Below are 19,679 nucleotides of genomic sequence, written 5' to 3' on the forward strand. Positions count from 1 at the left end.
TGGTGAGGTGAGCATGTAAGCCAAATACCCCCACTCCTCCCCAGGCTGCTTTTAGGCATGGTATTTTATCACAGGAATAGTAACCCTAATGAAGAAACAACCTATTATCAATTCATCACATAGAGGCTGTTTTTCAATCACTAAAAAAACTGGCATGATAGTATATACCTGTAATCCCAGCTACCCAGGACGCTGAGGCAGGAGGGTTGCTCAAGTCCAGACATGTGAGGCCAGCCTAAAGCAATATTACCAAGACTCTGCCTATAAATAAACAAATTTTAATACTGGATACTGATGGAGCATTTTTACTTCCCTTCCCCCTTTTTCCTTTTCCTTTTGCTTTGCCTCTTGTCTTTGTTATTGCTGTTCCTTCCTAGGGTTAAAACCCGAGTGTGGCCGGGCGGTGGTGGCGCACGCCTTTAATCCCAGCACTCGGGGAGGCAGAGGCAGGCGGATCGCTGGGAGTTCGAGGCCGGCGGATCGCTGGGAGTTCGAGGCCAGCCCGGTCTACAAAACAAGTCCAGGACAGCCAAGGCTACACAGAGAAACCCTGTCTCAAAAAAACAGAAAAAAACAAGTGTGTATTTTTGAGGTAGACACAGCTCAGCTCATACTGCCCATCCTTGAAGGACACAAAATCTGCCACTGCACAGTATGACTGGGGAATGTCATCATTGTCTCTCTTTCAAAAAGAGGCTAGCTGGGTGAGGTGCTACGTGCTTTTAATCCCCCGCAGGCAACAGGCAGAGAGGCAGGTGCAACTTGTGAGTCTGAGGCCAGCCTAGTCTACATAGCAAGCTCCAAACCAGCCAAGGCTGCATAGCAAGACCCTGTCTCTCTCTCTCTCTCTCTCTCTCTCTCTCTCTCTCTCTCTCTCTCTCTCTCTCTCACACACACACACACACACACACACACACACACACACACACACACACACCACTATGCCCCACCCCCAGGAAGAGAAAACCCTGGTCCAAGGACTGATGCCTGTAGTATGGGCATTTGGGAGGCTGAAGCAGATTGCCCTTTGAGGTCAACGCCAGCCAAGTAACTAGAGTTAGACCCTGTCTCAGAATAACCAATGAGAGAAGAAAAAAAAAAAAAGGGTTCGGCTCCACGGATAAGATGGCTTGTGTCCCGTGCACAAAGCCCTGGATTTGTCAGGGAGCTGAGAACTGACCTCAGAGTCCTCTGGAAGACCAGCAAGTGCTCCCAACTGCTGAGCCATCTCTCCAGCCCCAGCATGCTATATTTCCGTGCCATTCATCATGATGAGCTCGTTTTCTATTAATAGGCAATGGCAGATATACACTGAAGCTGAGGTGAAAAAAATAACCCCCACTTGCTATTTCTTTGGGGGGGGTGGTGGTGGTGAGAGACTCTTTCTACAAAGCCCTGGCTGGACTAGAACTCTAGATGCCAAACTGGCCTTGAACTCAAAGCTATCCACCTGCTTCTGCTTTCTGAGTGTTGAAATTAAAGACATGTTCTAGCATGTCTGGCCTAAGGTAATTCCCCCATTTTTTACCTTCACCAGCAGGGGCAATATAGAGTCTTTCCTCGGGTGCCTTTGATGTCTTTCTATTAGAACTGGCCATGGGGACAAGGAGACTTGTGTGAGTCTGGGACTTTACTCCATGCCCCCTCTAGGCTCTGGCTTATGTGTATTTGTCTGCCCCTCCATGCCTCCAGGGCTTCTGTGATTTGGATTACAGATGGTGGAAGGAGACACATGATGCTCAGGCACTGTCAGAGTGTGCTTAGCTACACATATGCCCTCATGGGCACAGAGACACTTATGAGTACACACACACACAGAGGCTCATATATAGCCAGAGTTCGGGGACAGTTAGGGACGCATTACACTTCTTGGGCGACATGCTCACAGAGGCACACTTATGTGCATCCTGGAGCATAAAGGCTCTGTCATCCCCTGGGGACATGTTCATGTACATTCAGAAACCTACTCTGAGGCATTCGTTCTTTTAGTGGTGTTTTGGATTAGCTTGCCTTATGATATATTCATACAGGTTAACTATTCCCTCAACTCCCTGCTCCTCCATATAACCGACCTCCAGCCCCACTTAGATCCTACCATCCCAGTATCTTCCCTTCTACTTCCTTACTGCACGTGTTCTAGTAACTTCCCCACCCCTCTCCTCTGAGGCCTCTCTTTCCTCAACCCCTCTCATGGGCTCTTTCCATCTCTATGGCTTCTATATGCACCCACTCCCATATAAACACACACACACACACACACACACACACACACACACACACACATATATATATATATATATATATATATATACACACACACACACACATATACATAGACCTCACATATTAAAGACAGTATACAGTCTTTGTCTTTCTCATTCTGGCTTATTTCACTTAATACAATGATTGCCAGTTCAATCCATCTTCCTACAGATTTCATTATTTCATTTTCTTTGGTGCTGAATAAATTCCATCATGTCTATATGCACCCTTTTTTTCATGACTCATTCACCAGTTGATGGCCATCTAGGCTGTTTTCATTTCCTGGCTGTTGTGAATAGAGCATCAATAGCTCTATTCTATCATCCTTGCGTGTGTGAGCAAATGTCTCTTTAGTAGGATACAGAGATCCTCGGGTCTTTTATTTTTATTTTAGTATGTGAGTGCATGTGCCTTGGTATGCATGTGAGGCACAGAGGTGGTCCTTTTCTCTCACTGTGTAAATCCCAGGGGTAAAACTCAGGTGCCTTTTGCCTACTGTACCATCTCACTACCCGACCCCAACCGCTTTTGTAGCCAGAGCTGGCCTTGGATTCATGATTCTCCTACCTCAGCCTCCCAGATGATGGAATTAGAGCCCAGCTGCATTGTGCCTGTCTTTACAGCATTGAGTGTTTTGTTCCATCCCCAGATCCAAGCCCTACATCCGGTCTCCCACCAGGTCCCAAAGTTGCGTCCCACAGGCATCACAATAACAGCTCTAGAACCAAGTCATTTCCCTTGGCATTTATCTTCATGAATCATAAAATACAAGTGCAGAAAATGATGGCTGCATTTGTGCACATGCTCTGAACACATAAGGTGGCATAGCCAAGCACACTAGGAATGACCCGTGCCATGATACATCCCCAGGGTGTCCAGTACCCACCACTGCAGTGACACACACACAAAGTAGCCAGGCACACGAGTACATGCTCAAGCTAATGGGGAGGCACATCCCATATCTCACCTACACCCACACTCACAATGACATATTTTGGGGGCTTCGCGGGAACAGCTACCCACCAGGACATGCCTATGCTCATATATGTCAGGCCATACACCTATGTGGCTCATAAAGAGTAACGCCTGCTGTGACTTCCACGTTCTCCTTGAATACATGGAAACTCCATGTGCCACAAAAGGCTCATTTGCATACACACCTCTTCAGCACTCATTGCCTTGGATGGATAATTTTTTTCTATGGCAGGTTCACACTCTAGCTAGGGTACGCCCGTTTGTCATCTTCACTAGCAGGTGAAATCCTGGGGGCTCCCAAGTGGTGTCCTCTTATTTACTGGGTTCTGTCAGAGAGGAGAGAGACTTGAAGTCAAGCAGACCAGCACTAGATCTGGGACTCCACCCCAGACCACCATACTGCCCCTGGCTTACGAGCTTGCGTCTTCTTCTCTAGTGCCTCAAGGGTTTTCTTGATCTGGGTTATATCTGGTGGGAGGAGAGGACACAGGTAAATCTGGGATGGGGCCACAGACAAAGTCCTGACACCGTTAGCCGTTTCCGGTTTGAGGGAAGCTGATTCCTTGTAGCTGAGGTTCACGGTAACGGAGTGGTGTGTGTGCAAGACGCGTGTGTGGGTTCCGATGGGGGGAAGCTGGCTGAGGCTTGTTCTGCGACCCAGTCACGCAGAGCAGAGATGGATGTGGCCGCGTGCCCTTACATTCTCAGTCGGGGTGGGAGGTGGCGCCTAAATTCCCACTCCTCTATTGGGGCGAGGGTGGGGGTGGGGCGGGGAAACGAAGCTCTCTGTTCTCCATCTCTCCGCTCTGCTCCAACACCCCAGGCTTGAGAAAGCGCAGAGCAGCAGGCTCTTAGCTAAAATGAAACCCCAGGAGACTGCGTCTCTTCCAGCGGGGGGGGGGGGGGGGGGGTTGGGAGGTGTGGGGGTAGGGAGCTCCAGACTTAAGAGAAATCCGAATAGCCAAGCTCAGTTAGTCAAAATAAAAACAGCCTAGAGTCAGAGAGCTAGGTTTTAATTTACTAAACGAACACTCTACCCAAAGTTAAAGATAAGAGAAAGACAGGGTCAGGGAGCTAGAACAAAAGAAAGAGGGTGCACTTCCCACTCTGAGATCCCTGGGTTTTAAGCAGGAGGCTTACCCAGGGACACCTCCTCCGGGAAGCCCCCAGGATCATCCAGGGCAGCTTTGATTCGTGTTTCTTCAAAGTCTTTGCTGTTTGCTTTGAAATGTGTCTCTGAAGGGAACTAGCCTTTTGACACCTTTTGGGGGGCGGGAGGGCAGGGGGCGCGCCGCTAGCAGCGGAAGAGACTCCTCCCATGGCCAGCTCAGATCAGGAGCTAGCTTACCCAGAGTGGGTGTCTCACCTCAACCTGCAGATGAAAACCCACAGGGGTGTGTGTGTGTGTGTGTGTGTGTGTGTGTGTGTGTGTGTGTGTGTGTGTTCATATGTGTTTGCACTTGTGTAGGCAAATATGTGAGGAGGTCAAAGGTTGACGTCAGGCAACTGTTTTCCTTTAAGGCCACCTCTCACTGAGCCTGAGGTGTCACCCATTTGGCTAAATTGGGTGACCAGGAAGGCACATGTGGCAGCCTGTCCCTACCACCACCACCCTTCCCAGCAGCTGGGGCTACACACCTGTGCCACCATGCCCAGCTTTTGTGGGAGTCCTGGAGACTTAAACTCAGGTCTTCCTGTCGTACTTTCCTGACTGAGCCACCACCACAGCCCCCCTCCTCTCGCTCAGGGGAGACTTCTATCGCCCCACTTCCAGACCCAGAGAACAGGGCCCCAGCTATCTCCTCCCTGAGTAGCCAGCAACCCTATTTGTTCTGAACATCCAAACAAATTCATCCAAAAGGGGCCTGTCTGCAAGGGGTACCTTCGGGCACCGTCTTCAGTTTGTTGTTTCCGTTCAGGACGTTGTTCGAGACCACAGCAATGCTGCTCTTGACCTCCTGCATAACCTTCTGAAGATCCTTCCAATAATGCGTTTGCTGATCCTGGCATTTCAGCACCGTGCTTGAAACTAAGGGTATAGAGTTTGAGGTTGCTCAGGCGGCCACTTCTCTCCTGTTTCCCCACCAGCACCTGGGTGGCCTCCTCTAAGACTCCCACTCACCGTTCGAAAGCGCCTGGTTCAAGCTCCACAGCTCCCTGGACATTTCGGAATCTGTTTGGGAAAGGGTAAGAATGCTTTAAATCTTAGTCTTGCTGGAAACGGAGTTGAGGGGAGGGGAGAGGGGTCGGTGGGAATTCTGCAATCCCATCATCACCCCGGCTCCCAGGATCACTTACTTTTCACCAGGACCAAAGCGGAGAGGACGATGCAGGATGAAAAGATGAGAGCAAGGAGAACATACAAGACCATAATGGTTCTGTGCAGCCAGGGGGGGACTTGGGCTGTGTCCTGGGACGGCTTGAACGCGGCTGGGACAGAGACACAGGACACGTGAGCTCCACAGCCCAACCCCACCAGCCAGGCCATCAGCACTGTCACACCCATCAGCTGCATCAAGAACCACCAAGGACACGCTCAGCCAGTCAGCATCAGGACCACCAACTTGTATTCCTCACATTGGGACTATCACATCCCTCTCGGCGAATTCTGCCCCCCTAAGATGAAAGGCACAGCCAATAGCACTGCCAGAAGCATTTTCAAAAGCCCTGCCTCCGTCCTCTCAGCCTCAAAGCTCGCCAGAGTACCATAACGGCGGTGTGTGTGTGAGAGAAAGGGACAGAGACAAAGAGAGAAATCAGGCAGGCAGGTAGGCAGGCATGCATGGATGGATGCAAAAACCAGAAGCACAGAGTATCCACCTATTCTTTGAGGCAGGGACTCTCCTGTTTATTCACCTAGGCTGGAAAGTAGCGTGTCCCAGTAACCCTCTTGTCTCTGGCCCCTCGGTTCTGGGGTTATAGGCATGCGTAGGATGCCTAGTTTGTTCTGTGTGTACTGGAGTCTGAACTCTGGCTCTCTTGCTTGTGCAGCATCGCTTTTAACCACTGAGTCACCCACCTCTCCAGTCCCACAATCTAGTTGGTTGGTTAGTTAGTTAGTTAGTTCGTTAGTTAGTTAGTTAGTGTTTCCAGTATCCCAAGCTAGCCTCCAACTCTCTTATATAACTAAAGATGACTTGACTTTCCACTTTGACCTCCCAAATGCTAGGATAATACGTGTGCACCCACACCCAGTTTACACAGAGCCGGGCACTGAACGCAGGGCTCTGTGCATGCTGGGCAAGCTCTCTACCAACTGAGCCACAACCACGGGCTGCATCACCATCTTGAGCGCCACCAAGACCACACTCCCCAGGACTCCGCCCCCTCCACCTCCTCCTTCAGGTTGGGGTGGGGGCGGGCGAGCAGGTGGTCAGCTCACCTGGTTTTGTGCGCGCTGGTTGACTGTGTTTGAGCTGGTCCTTGTCCCTGAAGGTCAAGGTTATGTTCTCATAGTCAGGATTGGGGCCACCTGGTGTGATTTGGTGAGAGAAGGATGCTGAGACTCATCCCGGGTACCACAGCTCTCAGTCCAGGGGACGGTTATGTAGTGCCCGGCGTTTGTAGAGCCCTTCGAAGGAAGGATCTCTTCCGTCCCTGACTGCTCCCACCTCAAGCCAAACTTCTTCATTTCCCCCTTTCCCACCCCATGTTCTGACCTTCATTATGGACTGGCTTCCTCCGGTTCTTATCCTGGGAGGCCGACGCCTGCATCCTGCTTGGTTGATTCACGTAGATTTACCACAGCCTCGAGCCCCTGCACTTCCCAAGTGTCTACACATCCCCCACCTACCGGAAGGTGTCATGACAGATTGGGAAATGTGGGGCGGATGGGGAGGGAAGAAAGGGTTCACCTCCTCCTTCCAGGGATCCATTCCACTTCTCCTGCCCTGTGGGCATCTTCCACTTCCACGTCAAGAGAGAGTCTTCAGAGAGACAGACCTTTCATCGGTGGCCAGGAAGCAACACCAGCCATGGGGTCAGAAGAGAGATTTTTAAGGAAGCCAGAGGGTCTGGGCCGAAGACAGACAGATGAAACAGACAGATGGAATGTGCCTGACTTAATCTGCCTGACATTTTTTATGTATAGGGTGAGAGGCAGAGGAGAACGTTGGCTGTCACTTCTCAGGCACTGTCCACTTGGGGTTTTTTTTTTTTTTTGGTTTTGGTTTTTGTGGTTTTTCGAGACAGAGTTTCTCTGGTGTAGCCTTGGCTGTCCTGCAGTTCACTCTGTAGACCAGGCTGTGCTCGAACTCAGAGGTCCACCTGCCTCTGCTGAGATTAAAGGAGTGTGCCACCACAGCCCGGTGGTGTGGGCTTGTTTTTTTTAAGGCAGCATCTCTCACTAGCTTGGAGGTCACCAAGTAGGCTAGACTGGCTGCCCAGCAAGCACTGATAATCCGCTTCTTTCCACTTCCTCATCTGGTATTACAATTGTGCCCCATACGCCCAGATTTTCATCAATGTTTTCTGTCTACACACACACACACACACACACACACACACACACACACTATATCAACTCAAGAGTTTGACTTTTAGAACAACAGCTAAGTTTCCCTGCCGCCAACACCTTCCCTCTCCAGCCTCACTCCACAGTTCACCCCTGCCCTACCCAAGTTCTACTTTTCATAAAAGGACCACATGTTAACCGATTGCATCACCGGAGCCAAGGTGGAACTTTCTGAGGCACCACAGAGAGCAAAACGGATGTTAGGCAAGGAGGAAAAAAAAACCACTGTGACTACACAGCTGCATCTGATGCTGACTGAGGTCAGACCCATATCCTTAACACTTGCCCTGATGGGGACCTAATGCTATTCTCCCCTCCACGTGTACACAACAGAAGAAAAGAGGCACTCCCTCCAACTGTCTGCTCCCCTACCTGGCTCACACATTATGCGCACACATGCTCATTCAAACCTCCAGATACCTCCAGTCACAGCTCAGCTCATAGATGTGAGCCGAAGATCCATTCACATTCTTTTGTAAATAGGATGCCCATATGAATATTCACATATAGTTGCATGTTTAGCATATCTATACTCTATGTGATGTCTGAAACTATTTAAGGCTTTCTTTATTTAAAGAATTACTGGAAGTAGCACCCTCCCTGACCTCAAATTATATGACAGAGTTATACTAATAAAAACAGCATGGTATTAGCACAAAATAGACATGCTGTTGATCAATAGGGGCCTTGATTGAAGGCCCAGACATAAATTCACATATCTATGGGTACCTGATTTTGGGGGAAAAAATGTTATTGTTATGCCAAAGGAAGGTAGCAACAAAAGGTCTCCTGACAACATTCCGCAGGACCCAGAGAGCAGTTTCTTGTTCAGCCATCATCGGAGAAGCATCTTCTTGCAGTAGATGGGGAGCTAACAAAAAGACCCAAACTGGACAGTGTGCAGAGTCTTAAATCGAATGTGTTCATCAAACCGGTCCCCCTCAGGGCTCAGGCAGCTGTGCAGAATAGGAGAGGAAAGATTGTTAAGAGCTGGAAAGGATGGATGACAACAAGGGAACCGTGTCTTCCAAACAAAACAGGACTCACATACATACGGACTCACAGAGACTGTAGCAGCAGCACGCACAGAATATGTGCAGGTCCAAATCAGATGGAATGTCAGCACAAAAAAAAGGGGTGGGGGAAGTAGACATGGGCTTCCACCCCTAGCCGCTTGACAAGTATATACACTTGACAACTGCTTGCAAAGGAAAAAAAAATTCATTTTCTCAAATGGAGCCTCACTGGTTTAATGAACCAGAAAGAACTCAGTGGTGTTTTTTGTAAAACTTTTGTTTCATATTTTAACTTATCGGCCTTTCGCTTGTACTTTAGGGCTCCCAGTGTTGTGGCTTTATGGATTTGGGGTTCGTGTTTTGGGACGTGTGTGTGCGTGCATGTGTGTGTGTGTGTGTGTGTGTGTTTCTTGTGCTTTTTCTTTCTTTTTTTTATTATCATGGGTTTGGTTTTTATGTTGTTGTTGTTGTTGTTGTTGCTTTCTGTTTGTTGTTTGCCTATTTGTTTTCTAAAAAGAGGGAAAGATGTGCCGTTGGATGGGTGGGGAGGTGGGAAGGGGAAGCCCTGATCAGAGTATATCACATGAAAATAACTTTCAACCCCAGGATGGCAGGAAGTACCAGGACAACACCTTAGTCCCGAGCCCAGCCCTGGCCTGTGCAACGGGAAGTGAATAAGTAGGCGATGGGGAGATGGGAGAGAAAGAAGCAAAAAAACAGGTGGCAGAGAAATGGAAGTCTAAGTAAGAGTATCCCAGCAGTTTGTGCACTACAGATTGAGGCAGAACCGGAGATGAGAAGGCGGATGCTGTTCCCGCTCCTTGGGAAGTGGCAACTCGCACTGTCCATCAGCAGAGCCAGTAGCAAAGCCAAGTGCTAGTGGGTCTGTGTGTGTCTTCTTCCTTTGAGAAAACCAATCACTGCGTGAGTCGCTATGACTGCCGGAGCTGCATGCTAGCCCAGGAAGAAGAGCAGTGCCCGCAGAATGGAGACCCACAACTAACTGGACACGCCCTGCTGTGTTTACTTTCTCGTCCGTCATTGGCCTATCTGCTGATCTCTCTAGTTGGTTGTGGTAAGGGTTCAACCAGGAGGCTGGAAAACTCCATGCTGAATTACAGTTTTACTGTTTTCTGTCTAACTTTGGCCAGGGATTTATTTCCTTTGGAATCGTTGGGTTGAACAAACATTTGAAGACACCCAGAGGCCCCGCCCACTGCCACACAGAGCAGGCAGGAGAAAGACACCCAGAGGTCCCACCACTACAGTGTGTTAAGTATGGAGTGCAGAGATGGGAGATAAAGTAGTGGAATGGTTTTGAGCACTGCGAAGAGAGGCAGCTCTAGAGACTCCAGGGTAGAGAGGGACACACTGATGTGAGTAGCCTGTGTGCGATGCCACCTGAGGCCATAATGAAGCCCTGGCCCATGCTGCCATTGAGGGTCATGTCTGGGTCTGGGTCCCTGCAGCAGCAAGGGCGCCTATTACTATCAAATGCTATGCGCATCTTCCTGATCTGGGCTGCCGCGTAGGACCATGCTGATGTCCAAGGGCTGTGCAGCACTCAACAGAGCTGGTCTCACCCCTCGCCAGCTGCAGCACTCCAGAGAACAGCCCCGCACTTCGCCTGGGCAGCACAGGAGAGCTGGCCCTGGTGGCAGAGATGATGGTGAGCGAATTCCCCCAGGGCATGCTGAAGCTTTGGGTGAGCTGGCTGGGGGCAATGCTGAAGAGCCTGGCTCTGGTGGCGAGGGTGCGAGAGAGCTGGCGGGCTGACCAAGCCAGCTACCGCCCAGGCCGCACTCTTGCTTCAGTCCGGTTACCCTGGTTACCAGTTCACAAGGCCTGACAAAGTAGTGCATGCTCTTAATCACTGATCCATCATTCCCCGGCCCTCTGTTGTTTTTTTACATTTAAATTTATTCTATTTTGTGTGCATGTGTGTGTATACACACGTATGTAAGCACATGTACCATGATGTACCTGTGGAAGGTCAGAGGACAACCTGTGGGAATCTGTCCTCTCCCTCTACCATGTGAGCGTCTGGTTTGGCAGCAGGGGTTTGTACCTGAACCCACTGAGTCATCTTAACAGTCCATAAGTCTCTCTCTCTCTCTCTCTCTGTCTCTCTCTCTCTCTCTCTGTGTCTCTCTCTCTGTCTCTCTCTCTCTCTGTCTCTGTCTCTCTCTCTCTGTCTCTCTCTCTCTCTCTGTCTCTGTCTCTGTCTCTCTGTCTCTCTCTTTCTCTCTCTCTCTCTCTCTCTCTCTCTCTCTCTCTCTCTGTGTGTGTGTGTGTGTGTGTGTCTCTCTCTTTCTGTCTCTTTCTCTCTCTCTCTCCTGTTTTGTGTTTGAAGACAGGGTTTCTCTGCATAGCCCTGACTGTTCTGGACCTGACACTGAGAACCAGGCTGACCTCAAACTCAGAAATTTACCTACATCTGCTTCCCAAATGCTGGGATTAAAAGCGTGTGCCTCAGATGGGCATAGTGACACACACCTGTAATCCCAGCACTTGGGAGGCAAAGGCAGGTGGGTCTCTGTGAGTTCGAGGCCAGCCTGGTCTACAAGGCAAGTCTAGGACAGCTAAGGCTACACAGACAAACCCTGTCTCAAAAAACACAAACAAACAAAAAGTGTGTGCCTCTACCCAGCTTATCTTTTATTGTTTTTTAGTTATGTATAGGAATGTGTGTGTCTAACCGTGAGTATTTGCACATGAATACAGGTTTGTGTACAAGTCAGAGGTGTCAAATCTCTTGTAGCCAGAGATACAGATGGTCATGAGCCACCTTGTTGTGTCAACTTGGCACAAGCTAGAGTCAGAGGAAGGAGCCTCAGCTGAGGAAATGCCTCCACAAGATCCAGCCATAAGACATTTTCTCAATTAGTGATCAAAGGCAGAGGGCCCAGTCCACTGTGGGTGGTGCCATCCCTGGGCTAGTGGTCCTGGGTTCTATAAGGAAGCCGACTGAGTAGCTACAGGAAGTAAGCCACTAAGCAGCACCCCTCCATGGCCCCTTTATCAGCCTCCAACTTCCTGTCTTGTTTGAGTTCCTGCCTTCCTGCAATACGGGAATGTAAGCCAAACAAACCCTTTCCTCTCCAACTTGTTCTTTCGTCATGGTAACCCTAAGACACACTTCATTTGGGTGTTCAGAAATTAACTTGGTCCTTTGGAAGAACAGCAAGTGCTCTTAACCTCCGAGCTACAGGCCCCATTGCTGTTGTTCGTGTGTGTGTGTGTGTGTGTGTGTGTGTGTGTGTGTGTGTGTGTGTGTGTTTTGTAGATGTGTGTATGTTGTAGATGTGTGTTGTTTATGTGTATGTGGTGTGTGTGTGTGTGTGGTGTGTGTGTGTGTGTGGTGTGTATATTGTGTGTGTGGTGGTGGTGGGGGTGGGCACACGACTTAGAGGTGGCTGTCAGCTGCCCAGCATAGGCACTGGGAAGCCGACTTAGGTCCTCCTCAGGAGCAGCAAGTGTTCTTAATTCTCTGAACTCTCTCTCTCCAGCTCCCACTTTCTCCCTTTTATTCAGTCAGGACCTCAACAGTGAAATGGCACCAACCACATTCAGGACCTTCTTACCTCAACTAACCCAATTTACCAACTCACTCCTAGGCATGCCCAGACGTGTGTCTTCTAGGCAGTTCTAGAACCGGTCAAGTTGACCATCGAGATTAGTTTATTAATTAAACAAACATCTTCGTTGCATTTACTCTTTGTTTGTTTAAGACAGCTTGCAGGAGTCAGATCTCACCTTCAGCCATGTAGCCTCCAGGAATCCAACTCAGATCCTCCACCTTGGCAGCAAGCATCCTTCCCCACCGAGCCATCTCACTGGCCCTCATTCGACAGACATTTACTAGCACCCAGGATATGCTTTATTCTAAGCTCAAGATACAAGGAAAAGGATATCCTCTGCCCTGGGCTTTTGTATTGTAGTATTCACGGGGGTGTAAGTGCCCTGGGTGCCTTTGATTTAAAATAGGTATTTGACCCTGCATCCACAAAGGTGAAAATGGACTTGAGTGCTAAGGATCCCTGGTCCTGTGAAGGTCCTGTCTCATCTATGACGTGAGCATTAAGGCCAGCCTGGGCTACATGAGACTCTATCCAAAAGGTGGGGTAGGAAGAAGGGAAATAAAAAAAGAACAGAGAGTGTGATAGATCGGAAGTAAACGCTTCAATGCCGAGTAGGAATTCCCATATGCCCCCTTCTCCACTAAGGAAGTCACCCAAGGCCCATGTCCAATTCATCATGCATCTTTATTATCACCATCAGCAGCGACATGACCGTCATCTCATTCTTAGAACTGCCCCAACCCCGCTCTCTCCCCATCCCTCTTCTCCAGCACATGGCAGGCAAGCTCAGCTCTCAAGACCTCGGGGCACCAACCCACAGGGCACAGCAACGGGCCGCTGTCCAGTCTATGCCCGCACACTGGCAGTGACATGTTTTTCCCTCGCGAACGTCCCATGAGCCACAGGCAGAGCCGCAGGAACAGCCCGTAACTGCTTCGCCTGCAAGGAGAGAAGCCCCCACAGGAGCTGGAAGACTGCAGTCGTAGGAGGTAGAGATGGGGTAAGGGGTGGAGGCTGTTACCCTGGAAACAGAGTGCAAGATGTCTAAATGGGGCACTGATGGAGACCTGGGCCTGGACTGGGAGGTGAGAAGACTAGAAGTCTGGGACAGAGCCCTAAGGACGTAGATATTGATGCCTCAGACAAGGAAGCCAGAGGAATCTCAGGGGACTTCCATAAAGTCTAAACAACAGTTAGGACTCACCTTCCCGGCAGGAGGCCAAGTCCCCTCTGGAGGAGACTGTCCGGCATTGTATGCCAATGTTCATTAATGCTTCTGACACTGCAGAAAGGAAGATGGAAGGGATTATACAACTGCATCCTTGAGCAGGGAGATCTTTGAGTTTGACACTAACAATGGGTTCAACTTCCTCCCAGCAGGACTCGGTGGCTAAAGAGCTTGACTTGAAAGTGCGGGGAGCCCCAGGACCCACCTAAAAACCAGGCATGCGTGGTGTTGGTGGGGGGGACACCTATCCAGGAGACAGACTGACATGGGGTCCCCAGAACAAGATGGCTAGCTACACAATCACAAACGCACAAGCCCTGGCTTCAACTAACAGACTCCACCTCAACAACAAAAAAAGTAGAGAGTGGAACAGTGGCACTACATCACCTTCAGGCCTATACATGACTATACACACACGCACACGCACACACGCACACGCACACACACATGCACCTTCATACATGTGCACCACATATATAAACACATATACACAGACACGTACAGGAAACATGTTACAATAAAAATATTTTGCCCTTAGAGAAGCGAGCATGGTGGCTCACACCTGTACTCCAAACACTCAGGAGGCTGAGGCAAGAGGATTGGGGACTAGGCGCCTCCCTGGGCCACAAAGTGAGGCCTTTTGGAGTGAAGGGAGATTTGGGGTGATGGTTGGAAAAAGTTAAGCTGTGGGCTGGAGCCATGGCTCAAGGTAGGACAGAGCGAGGTTGGGCTGGAACTTGTAGACAGGGTGAGTTTGAGGCTGGAGGTTAGCCTTGCAGCTGGGTGGGTCTGTTCCCCGTTAGACATGAGATAAGCCTTTGAGGCCTCCAGCAAGAGGGAGTGGAGGGCTTCTCACATAGGGAGCTGAAGCCTTGCTTGATCTTCTTGTCGATGGCTTCATCCACGGAACACTGTGACAAGCTGGAACCCATCAGCCCCAGGACAGGGAAGAGGATGAAGAGGAGAAGTGAGAGGTTCTTCATCCTGTAGGTACTGCAAGAGATAGCCAAGAGCCCCACCTTAGACCAGTCAGACCACAATGTCCTTCTGCCCCTGTGGAGTACTGGGATGGCCATTCAGTGGTCCAGGGTCCCCCCACATGGGAGCTCCGACTGGCAGAGGGCTGTTACTTACCGTGGGCAGCAGACTCCCAAGACGCAACTCAGTTGTGGACAGGAGCTCCCGGCCCACAGCCCCTTCTTGTTAACCTCTGGATGGGGCCCAGCCTGCCTTGGGTAATAAGTCCCTTGGCCCTTTGCCCTCCATTGCCACATCTGGGGCCAAGAGAGGCAAACGCTACAGGCCCCAAGTGAAGGGGCATCCACCTCCTGCCCAGCCCTTCCTGCTTTAGCTCCTGTTCAGGAGGTGATGTGGAGACAACACCAGGGACCATGGTGGCAAAGGCAGGAGTCAAGACTTCACTTTCAGGGCTGGAGATGCAAACTGAGACACCGTCTTTGTTTGGTGGGGATATACAATGGAGTCGAGCCGCCCTACTGCCTAAAATCCAGGCAAGTGCTCAATTGCCGAGTCACATCTCCAGACCCTCACTAGGGAATTATAAATAGACTCCCTATCTCTGAACCATGTCCCCAGCCCCTCACTGGCAGACTGTAGGCAGGTATTTTACATCCGAGCTCCACCTCCACACCCTCAGTGGTATATCCTACACAGATAGTCTACCACAGAGCTACAGCCCCAGCCCCTCACTGGAGGAGGCTAAGCAAGAGCTCCTACCACTGAACCAGCCCCCCCCCATCCTTTCCTGGGAGGTCTCACCCGTCACCTGAAGCACCTTACTGGGGGATTCTAGGCAAGAGCTCTGCTTTCTGGTGCAAGGAGCAAGGGGCCTGTCACTCTGGGTCCTTTGGAAATCTCTCTTTCTCAAACATAATTTACATGATAAATACTGGGTGGTCATAGTTCCAGCCCACATACAGAATATTTATGTGTATAAATGACGCAATGGAACCCGGTCTCTGCCTTTAAAAATAGTATTTAGTTGTTATTGCATGTGCATGACATGTGTGGTTGTAGATGTGTGCCTGGCACAGTGCGCATGTGCAGGTCAGAGGGCAACTGGAGGTTATTGTTTTTAAAATTATCTGTACTGCCTACAGGCCCGGCTAGCGATCAATTAAGACACAGACACTTGTTATATTTTAAAATAGCCTTAGTTAACCTGGGGCAGGGCAGATATCAATCCTCTAAACTACCTCCCATAGTGGGGCAGGTATGGGATCCCTGCCTCAATCCCATGCAATCTGCTTCTAATAACTTCTATCAAGCTACCTCCCATCCACAATCCCAAATACTTGTTAATGTTTTTTATCTGGGCCAGATTTTTTATCCATGTCAGCAATGTTTGTCTCCTAGCCCCGCACCTATCTTTTTTGCCCTGTCCAGGTGGGATGGCTTTTTATTAAGCAAAAGGTAAATTACAGAGACAGTAAGCAGTAATTAACATCAAAATATATCAGACCATCCCCCAACAGGAAGTGGCTATGCGTAGCGTATTCTAGGTCTAGGGATTGAAATCAGGCTAGCAAGCAGTTAGTTGCACTGCCTCTATCTGTCTTTTTTTTTTTTTCTTCCCCGGAGATAGGGTTTCTTTGTATATCCTTGACTGTCCAGGACTCACTTTGTAGACTAGGCTGGCCTCGAACTCACAGTAATCCGCCTGCCTCTGCCTCTGCCTCTGCCTCTGCCTCTGCCTCTGCCTCTGCCTCTGCCTCTGCCTCAAGTGCTGGGATTAAAGGTGTGTGCCACCACCGCCCGGCCTCTCTGCCTTTTAATTAGATAGTGGCTGATACAAAATTGAGAGCAACAGAGGAAATTATAAGTTGGATAGATGAAAAGACTCTAATATTCTTATTTAGACCCAAGCTCTTACGTAGCCCAAGCAAGCTTGACCTGCGTAGCCAAGGGTGGCCTTGAACTCATGACCCTCCTGCCCCTCCCTCCCGGATGCTGGGATGGCAGGCATGCTCCACTCTAAATGGTTTTGGGGTTCTAGAGCTTGAGGACAGGAAGGACCTCGTGCCTGCCAGGCACTCTAACTGAGTCACATCCCCTGCCCTGGTTTTTGCCTCTTTCTTCTTCAGTGTAAGTGGATTCCGGCGGTGGCGGGTCTCTTCCTTCCCACCTGGTTTCTATGCCAATGCGGCTTTAGTGGCCATCACGTGGCACACTGTGACTTTGTCTGGCAGGATCTCCATCCACAGGCATCGCTAGGAACCGGAGGAGGGGCAACTTCCTTTTAAAGGTCCGAAGTACCTGGTCTGACACAGCTACTCAGTTCTGTCACTGATGTGCAAAGGCCATCAAAATGAGAGGAGCTGGGGGGTGGGGGGAAGGGTGTGAGGATCTGGCTCAAGGGTAGGGCTCTTGCGGGCTTAGTCTCCTCGCTGTTGACACCCATCTGTCCTTGAAGCCCTTACTTGGAGAAAAATGTCTAGGATCACTTAGAAGCTGTTGCCATCTTCCCCCAGAAGTTGAAGCTTCTGAATGGCTGTTTATTCAGTGGTAACTTGCTGCTCTGGTGATGAGGTTGCTATGACGGGTGTTTCCACCAATCACAGGAGAATCCTTGGCACTAGCTACCTCCCTGATGAGAAGGATAGAACACAAAATGAATGCCTTGGGAGATTCTTGGCTCATTTACTAATGTTATGTTTTCATATACACAAATATATATATATATGGTTTAAAATCTAGGTTTCACGTGACTTCCACACATGCACTGTGCATGCACCCACACCCAACCCATGTACAAATACATATAATGAAAATTTTTAAATCATGCTGTCTTGTAACTAGGGCTGGAACTAGGGTGATTCTGTTGTAGGGTATTGGAGTCTCTTGCTGTACAAACCTGTAGAGAATATGGCTAACCACGGGACAGGGGTGAGGCATGCTAACTTGCTTGATGACTGTATGCACATCACTGCTGTCTGTGTTTTGAACCGTGATGAAATACATAAACAGGAAAACATACAAAAGACAAAGGAAAGTTTTGGAAATATCATAAAAATAACTACCTACCTTTGTGCTAGGAATGGAACTCAGGGTCCTGTGTAGGCTAGGTGACTGTTCTATCACGAAGATAAACCCACAGTGTCTGTCTGTCTGTCTCTCTTCTCTGTCTCTGTCTCTGTCTGTGTGTGTGTGTGTGTGTGTGTTCATGAGTATGTGCATGTGTTCATATACATCTGTGCATGTGGAGTCTAGAGTCAACATTGGGTGTCTTCCTTAATCATTTTTCTTTTTTCTTTTTTTTTTCTTTCTGGGAAATAGATTCTCTATGTGGCCCTGACTGGCCAGAAACTTTCTATATAGACCAAGCTAACCTTGGACTTACAGCAACCCACCTGCCTCTGCCTCCCAGGGCTGATATGCACGTGGCTTGTTACATGGTGTCTGGGGAATCTGAATTCAGGCCCTCATGCTTGTTATGTAGGCTAAGCTATCTCCTGAGACCCCCTTACCCTATATATACACTACCACCAGTATATGCATGGGGGAACTAGTGCAGCCACTATATACGGAATTGTTTTTAATTTACTTACTTTAAGTGCATGCGTGTTTTGCCCTCATGTATGTATGCGCATCACATGTATAACTACTGATAGTTGTGAACCACCATGTGGGTGCTGAGAATCCAACCCTAGTCCTTTGTAAGAACAGTGAGTGCTCTTAACCACCAAGTCATTTCTCCAGCCTTATATGGAAGCTTTAAAAATTATAATCAGAGCGGATCAGATGGCTCAACAGGCTGCACAAGCCTGATTGATGATCACATGGCAATCTCCAGAGCCCACAGAAAGTAAAGGAGAGAACTGGCTCCACAAAGTTGTCACCTGACACTTCCAGGTGCCCATTCACACGCATTATCTGAGTGCACACATGAACATGTATATCTACACACAGCAAATGAATTAAACCAATTAAAATTAGAACTACCATATAATCCAGCTATACCACTCTGTATATGCCTAAAGGAATCAGTCAGTATGGCACATGCATATATGTGCATCCATGTTTATTGCTGCACTATTCACAATAGATAAGGAATGGAATTCGCCTACATGTACACCAGCAGTTAAACAGATATTGAAAATATGGTATCTATCCATTATGCGGTGTATAGAGACCACTAAAAGAAGAATGAAATGATGTCATTTGCAGGAAAATGGATGAAACTGGAGATCAACATGTTAAGCAAAACAAGCAAGACTCAGAAAGACAAATGTCACATGTCCTCACTCATGGGGACTGTAGATTTAAAATATGTTTAAGACATGAAAGTAGAAGAAAAAATATTTGAGAAATGAATTAATGGGAGGGGCTGGTGCAACAAGAGAAGGTAATGAATTTTTCTCATATATATATATATATATATATATATATATATGTATATGTATATATATATATATATATACACACACACACACATATCTGCATATGACATGAAACAAAGAGAGAGCCAGAGGGAGGAGGAGGAGGGACAAGAGAGTATAATGGAATATCCTATCCGGTAAATATGAGCCATGTTTACTAATATGTGTGTATTATAATATCATAATAAGACCCAGCATTTGAAATTTTTTTATTGATATTTGTGTGTATGTGTGTATCTCTGTGTGTGCCATTTGCATGCCTGGGTCCCAGGAGGTCAGAAAGGGGAATCAGATTCTCTAGAGCTGAGTTACAGGGAACGCGTTGCCTTGTGTGGGTGCTGAGAACTCAACTCCACTCTTCTTCAAGAGCAGTAAGTGTTCTTGACCACTGAGACATTTCTTCAACCCTGAAAACACCTATTTTATTTGGTAATATTTTTAAAAAAAAATACTAATGCAGAACACCCTGGGCTGAGTATGTAGCTCAGTTGATGGAGTGCTTGCCTAGTGTGGTGGCGCATGCCTATCACTTGGCAGGTGGAGGCAGGGTGATCACGGCGCAAGCTGAGGACATGGCCTCTCCAAGGTATAGATGGGTTTTTCTTGTAGATATGTGTTTCTATGAACCGGGCCATGAGAGTAGAGACAGAGGGGGAGAGTGAGAAAGGAAGAGAGGAGTGAACAAAGAGCAGAGAGCGCCGGGGG

General features: G+C 48.7%; 2 protein-coding genes across 2 annotated transcripts; both read right to left on the reverse strand.

Moving 5' to 3' along the window:
- Positions 1 to 2,979: 2,979 nt before the first annotated feature.
- On the reverse strand, positions 2,980 to 7,056 carry MCEMP1 (mast cell expressed membrane protein 1). Its single transcript, XM_084763003.1, has 7 exons — positions 6,897 to 7,056; positions 6,620 to 6,709; positions 5,536 to 5,667; positions 5,360 to 5,410; positions 5,120 to 5,266; positions 3,652 to 3,705; positions 2,980 to 3,563 (listed from the first exon to the last, which is right to left on the reverse strand). The coding sequence occupies exons 1-7, from the start codon at positions 6,949 to 6,951 to the stop codon at positions 3,550 to 3,552; spliced, it is 543 nt and encodes a 180-aa protein (XP_084619129.1). The 5' UTR covers positions 6,952 to 7,056; the 3' UTR covers positions 2,980 to 3,549.
- Positions 7,057 to 13,012: 5,956 nt separating this feature from the next.
- On the reverse strand, positions 13,013 to 14,864 carry RETN (resistin). The gene is made up of 4 exons (XM_084761716.1): positions 14,710 to 14,864; positions 14,432 to 14,568; positions 13,552 to 13,629; positions 13,013 to 13,286 (listed from the first exon to the last, which is right to left on the reverse strand). Exons 1-4 carry the CDS (start codon positions 14,847 to 14,849, stop codon positions 13,141 to 13,143), a joined length of 501 nt encoding a protein of 166 aa, XP_084617842.1. The 5' UTR covers positions 14,850 to 14,864; the 3' UTR covers positions 13,013 to 13,140.
- Positions 14,865 to 19,679: the final 4,815 nt, after the last annotated feature.

The sequence above is a fragment of the Acomys minous genome (genome assembly GCF_964271855.1).
Source record: "Acomys minous genome assembly, chromosome: 16".
Classification (NCBI taxonomy): domain Eukaryota; kingdom Metazoa; phylum Chordata; class Mammalia; order Rodentia; family Muridae; genus Acomys; species Acomys minous.

What these genes read in the sequence shown, in the direction of transcription:
- MCEMP1 (XM_084763003.1), bottom strand. Translation starts at nt 6,951, where the DNA reads ATGCAGGCGTCGGCCTCCCAGGATAAGAACCGGAGGAAGCCAGTCCAT. An exon ending in ACCAGCGCGCACAAAACCAG is followed by an intron (nt 5,668 to 6,619) that starts GTGAGCTGACCA and finishes TCTCTGTCCCAG; the next exon opens with CCGCGTTCAAGCCGTCCCAG. An exon ending in ACTGAAGACGGTGCCCGAAG is followed by an intron (nt 3,706 to 5,119) that starts GTACCCCTTGCA and finishes TCCTCCCACCAG; the next exon opens with ATATAACCCAGATCAAGAAA.
- RETN (XM_084761716.1), bottom strand. Translation starts at nt 14,849, where the DNA reads ATGTGGCAATGGAGGGCAAAGGGCCAAGGGACTTATTACCCAAGGCAG. An exon ending in TTGGGAGTCTGCTGCCCACG is followed by an intron (nt 14,569 to 14,709) that starts GTAAGTAACAGC and finishes TATCTCTTGCAG; the next exon opens with TACCTACAGGATGAAGAACC. An exon ending in CTTGGCCTCCTGCCGGGAAG is followed by an intron (nt 13,287 to 13,551) that starts GTGAGTCCTAAC and finishes CTCTCCTTGCAG; the next exon opens with GCGAAGCAGTTACGGGCTGT.